Below are 2,500 nucleotides of genomic sequence, written 5' to 3'. Positions count from 1 at the left end.
CTCTTTTTTCTTTTTCCCCCCCCCTTTTCCCCCCTTTTTTTTTCCCCCTTTTTTCCCCCCCTCTCCCTTTTTTTTCTTCTCCCCTCCCCCTCTTTCTTTCTCTCTCTCCCTCTCTCCCCTCCCCCCCCTTCTTCCCCCTTCCCCCCCAAAAAACCCAAAAAATTTTTTTAAAAAACCCTTTTTTTTTTTTTTTTTTATTTTACCCCCTATTTATATTTCTACCCCCCCCTATTTTTACTTTTTCTTTTTTTTCCTTTTTCCCCCCTTTTTTTTTTTTTTTTTCCCTTTTTTTTTTTTTTTATTTTTTTTTTCAAAACTTTTTCCCCCCTCTTTTTAAAATTTTCTCCCAAAATTTTTTTTCCCAAAAAAAACCCTTTTCCCCCCCCAAAAAAAAATCCCAAAAAAAAATTATTAAAAAGGAGGGGTTTTTTTTTTTGAATGGCCTTTTTTATTACCCCAATGGGACATTTTTTCCCAAAAACAAACATAAAAAAAAAAAAAAAAAACCAAAAAAAAAAAAGAAATAAAACTTAGGAAAAACTTATAAAATAGAAGAAGAGAGAAGATGAAGATAGAACGATAGATGAAGACGATAGAAGAGAGAGATCAGAGATCAGAGAGAGACGCGAGAGAGAGAGAGAAACTAGACGTAGAGAGAATAAGAGAGAGGAGAGAGAGAAGAGAGAGAAGAGAGAATTTTAAAGACTGAGATAGAACCAGAGATATCCGAGAAAGAGAGAGGAACGGGAGAGAGAGAGAAACTAAGAGAGAGAACTAAACAGAGAGAGAGATAACTAAGAGAGAGAACTAAGAGAGAGAGTACGTAAAAACTAAGAGGAGACGAGAGTGGAGGAGATGAAGACTGTGAGAGCCGAGAGCGAGGAGAGAGAGAGAGACGAGAGAGAGAGTAGAGGACGAGATGACGTACGATTAGGAGACTGATGATGAGAGAGAGACTGAGAAGAGAATGAGACTGGAGAGAGAGAGAGAGAGAGAGAGGAGGAGAGACGAGAGGAGAGGAGAGACATTACGAGGAAGCAGATGAGGAGATGAGAGAAGGATGCAGAGATACGGAGAGAATGAGGAAACTAAGAGGAAGACTATTAGAGAGAGAGAGGGGAAACTAAGAGAGAGGAGAGAAAACTAAGAGAGAGAGGGAAACTAAGATAGGAGAGAGAAAACTAAGACGAGAGAGAGAGCTAGATGAGTAGGAGAGAGATGGTATCAGAGAGTTACTCGAGAATCGGTGAGCATTGGAGAGAGAGCAGGAACTGAGGAGAGAGAAACTGAGAGAGAGGACTCTGGGAGAGAGGAGTGGAGAGAGAGAGAGACTAGAGAAGAGAGATCTGAAGATGAGACGAGATTTACGGTAGAGAGAGAGAGATGTCAGCGTTAGTTCTTAGAAGCGAGAGAGAGATGAGAGATGCAGAGAGAGAGAGAGAGACGATAGAGAGGAGCTTGATGAGACGAGAGTGAGACTGAGAGAGAGACTCCGAGAGAGAGAGACAGAGTCCAGCATTAGAGAGGAGAGGAGAGGAGACTCCACACAAGTCAGGTCACCACGTCAGACCCTAGGGGCACGCCAACAGAAACCAAGGCCGAGAGCGGAGGAAATTATTGAAGAGACGGACTGGGGTTTCCCCTTTTAGCCTCGGGTGAATAGGCCTACCTTGCCTTATTAGGGCCAAGGGGCTAAGTGGTGAGGCATTTTAGTCTCAATACCGAAGGAGCATAAAAAAAAATCTACATTATTAATCAAACTAATAGGCATCATAAGGATGGTGATGATAATAACAACTATAATAAAACTAATAGTAATAATAATAATAATAATAATAATAATAATAATAATAATAATAATAATAATAATAATAATAATAATAATAATAATAATAATAATATCAATAATAGTGAAATAATAATAATAATAATAAAATAATAATAAAATAACAATAATAATAATAATAATAAGAAGAAGAAGAAGAAGAAGAATATTATTATTATTATCGAACTGACCGATAATATTAGTATTATCATTCAATAACAATAGGAAAACAATACCAACAACAACAACAATAATAATACAAGAAAAATAATGATTATGGTATTATCAATATCATTTATAGTGATACTAATGTCACTGATAAAAATAAGAACACTCATGTTAATAATAACAACGACGACACTGATTTTACTAGCAATAAATGCAGACAAAGAGAAAAGAAAAGAAAAGAAAAGAAAAAAAAAAAAAAAAAAAAAAAAAAAAAAAAAAACAGCCACATAAATTACAACTACAATATCTAGTTATAATAATAAAAAAAACTAAACCACAACTTGAACGACAATAACTCCAACAACCCCCACAACTACAGCAACTACAACCCCCACAGCAACTACAACTCCCACAACTACAGCATCTACAGCCCCCACAGCAACTACAACCCCCACAGAAACTACAGCATCCACAACCACAACCTGCACTTACGTCTTCTATTTCAAA

The 2,500-nt window shown here is 36.8% G+C and overlaps 1 protein-coding gene across 1 annotated transcript in view; it reads right to left on the bottom strand.

Annotated features, from left to right (window-relative positions):
- LOC119577573 (pre-mRNA-splicing factor CWC22 homolog) overlaps window positions 1-2,500 on the bottom strand; it is a 13,326-nt gene that overhangs the window by 4,145 nt on the left and 6,681 nt on the right. The window contains exon 3 of the mRNA XM_037925156.1: window positions 2,486-2,500. This exon is cut by the window's right edge and continues 98 nt beyond it. Coding sequence (XP_037781084.1) covers window positions 2,486-2,500 — 15 coding nt within the window. The remainder of the gene's footprint in view (window positions 1-2,485) is intronic.

This window comes from Penaeus monodon, chromosome 10 (assembly GCF_015228065.2).
Source record: "Penaeus monodon isolate SGIC_2016 chromosome 10, NSTDA_Pmon_1, whole genome shotgun sequence".
Taxonomy (NCBI): Eukaryota; Metazoa; Arthropoda; class Malacostraca; order Decapoda; family Penaeidae; genus Penaeus; species Penaeus monodon.
This window is presented reverse-complemented; position numbering and strand designations above follow the sequence as displayed.